General features: G+C 42.9%; 1 protein-coding gene across 1 annotated transcript in view; it reads left to right on the top strand.

Moving 5' to 3' along the window:
- Window positions 1–2,022: 2,022 nt before the first annotated feature.
- The window catches only part of LOC101851220 (60 kDa neurofilament protein), a gene marked incomplete at its 5' end in the record, with an annotated part of 22,917 nt that continues 22,554 nt past the window's right edge, over window positions 2,023–2,385 (top strand). Inside the window, 1 exon segment of the mRNA XM_013087664.2 lies at window positions 2,023–2,275. Coding sequence (XP_012943118.1) covers window positions 2,246–2,275 — 30 coding nt within the window.

Raw genomic sequence — 2,385 nt, 5'->3', positions numbered from 1 at the left:
GGGGGGGGGGGGCGAAAATTATTTTTACTGGTCCTGGTTCCAAGAGCCAAATACTTTCCTCTACACATATTAAATCCCTCAAGGTAGTTAGTTATGAGCCTGCGTATTTCTTCACTGGCTGAAATCTTCAATGACGAACTTGCAACAATCGCCTCAGGATAATATCAGGGGTTCAGTTTAGATCAAGGCAATCCACAAAAGTACGACGTTTTTTGTGAGTGTGTGGGGTTTTTTTCTTTCTATTTCTCCCACCATGTGATTAAGAACAGAAGACGCTGGTGCGCTAGTTGTAGGCACAAGTTAAAGTGACCGTGAGAGCTTAATTAATCCTTCCAGCGGCTTAATCATGGGCGATTGCCTGAGTAGAACTCTCCCAATCCTTAATAAGATTATCGTAAACGTGTATGGATTATCGGCGGACTGAGGCTCTGTTCCAGTAAGCTGGCGAATAACTACACCAAGCTGATCTGCCGGTACGTCTTCAGAGGTCGTGACCTCTGTTTTGACCGACCACGTCAGGATTGTGAATTTACACGTCATTGCGGTGAAATCATGCACTCGTCAATATGCTGGAATTAAAGAATCCAACATTTTTCTGGCCGCTGAGCACTTTTTATTGATTTTTTAAATTTTCATTTATGGACTCTCCACCTTGTATGTCCATTTCAAAACATTTCTGGGAGGATTTTTACTGAAAAACGTTGATGAAAAGAACATAAAATGAACATTTGCAGGTGGTTTTTTTAAGACACTCAAAATTTAGAAGTAACTAAGCTTTGGCGGCTATATATTTATCGCTAATTTTACCTCCGACACTTGGCGACCCCCATGCACCTCCTTCAATCGCAAATATCTCGACTTCTATTCAAGATAGATGGGTATTTTCTCATCACCAGCAAGGAAAATGAACAGGCTTTAAGATTGTATATTATGTGTTGATACCTCTATATACCCAAAGTTTGGCGAGCGCCTGATTCCACCGCGCAGTGACACATTTATACATTTCGTCCCCGCCGACCTCTCTGTGTTGCAATGAGAAGGACACGCATTTCAAGACACAACTTCAGAGGAGAAGTCTGGGTTAAGGACAAAGTAAAAACAGTAAAAAAGACTCGTGAACGTTATGCTAGCGTGAGTGTAGAAATCATGAGCTGGTGTACTACGTAATAATTTGTAATTTTGTGTGTGTGTGTGTGTGTGTGTGTGTGTGTGTGTGTGTGTGTGTGTGTGTGTGTGTGTGTGTGATCGAGGTGTGTGTGTGTGTGTGGTCGAGGTGTGTGTGTGTGGTGATCGAGGTGTGTGGTGAGAGGATCAGGGCATGGAGTTTATAATATTATTCGCAAAAAGACTGATTGTACGACTATTACTGTCCCCTACTGCCCTGCCAGCACAATTTGACTATTTAATTCTGACTGCATTGTTGACTATCTCTCTGTTACTGACTGTATGCCTATTTGTCTACAGAGCTGACTATCGGTCTCTCGATGGGTGGTTGGCGGCGGGTGCTCTGGTGTGGTTTGCTCCTACTGCCCTATCGTCCTTTCTTATCTCTCCTTTTTTGTGTTAGTTGCTCTCAAGTAAGATCTGTAATCTACAGCACTTATAGGACATAATTGTGTTTCAAGTGCCGTAAAACACCGACTAAAACCTAACAAAGACGACCTGTTTGTTATTAACTGTGTTCTCTATAAAAAAAATGACTTACTTTTTGTCCGCACTGTTGATGATTGCATGCAGTGCTGACTCTGCCAGTTACTCTGTATGTGACAATTTGTCCTCATTGTTTTCCATGTCTGTCCACGACTACTTAACTGTGCTGTAATGTCTTTGACTGTGTTACTATTTGTCCACTTCATCGACTATCTGTCTGTTGTTAAATGAGTGTCTATCAAAAAATTAACTTACTGTCTAATATTGAATGAGTGGCTATTATTTTGTCCACACTGTTGACAACATTTGTAGCCCTGTCAGAGTTGTTACTTTTCAACACTGCTAACAATCTGCCCGTACTGATTGTTTCAGATCTTTCCTCATGAAGCTCGGAGCACTTGTTTAATCGTGAGAGATACGATGCTAGAGTGTGATAAACAGTTCAAAGTGTTTCTGGTCGGAATATACCACAATCCCATCTCTGGAACACAATACATCAGCTGTGTTTGAACGAGGTCTCCTAGTGTCCAGGCTGTAATGCGCCAACTGTGTCCTGGTGGTGATTAGTCACTGATTACGTCATCGTTTATCAGCAATGGCCACCAAGGAACTGGTGAGAGGCAAGGTCAGTCCAGAGGAACCGAACTCTATTCTCTCTCTCTTTCCCTCCCTCCCCCTCTCTCTCCCTCCCTCTCTCTCTCCCTCCCCCTCTCTCCCTCCCCCCTCTCTCTCCCT

This window comes from Aplysia californica, unplaced genomic scaffold, assembly GCF_000002075.1.
Source record: "Aplysia californica isolate F4 #8 unplaced genomic scaffold, AplCal3.0 scaffold00618, whole genome shotgun sequence".
NCBI lineage: Eukaryota > Metazoa > Mollusca > Gastropoda > Aplysiida > Aplysiidae > Aplysia > Aplysia californica.
Note: the sequence above shows the minus strand (reverse complement) of the source record. Positions and strands in the feature narration are given on the sequence as shown.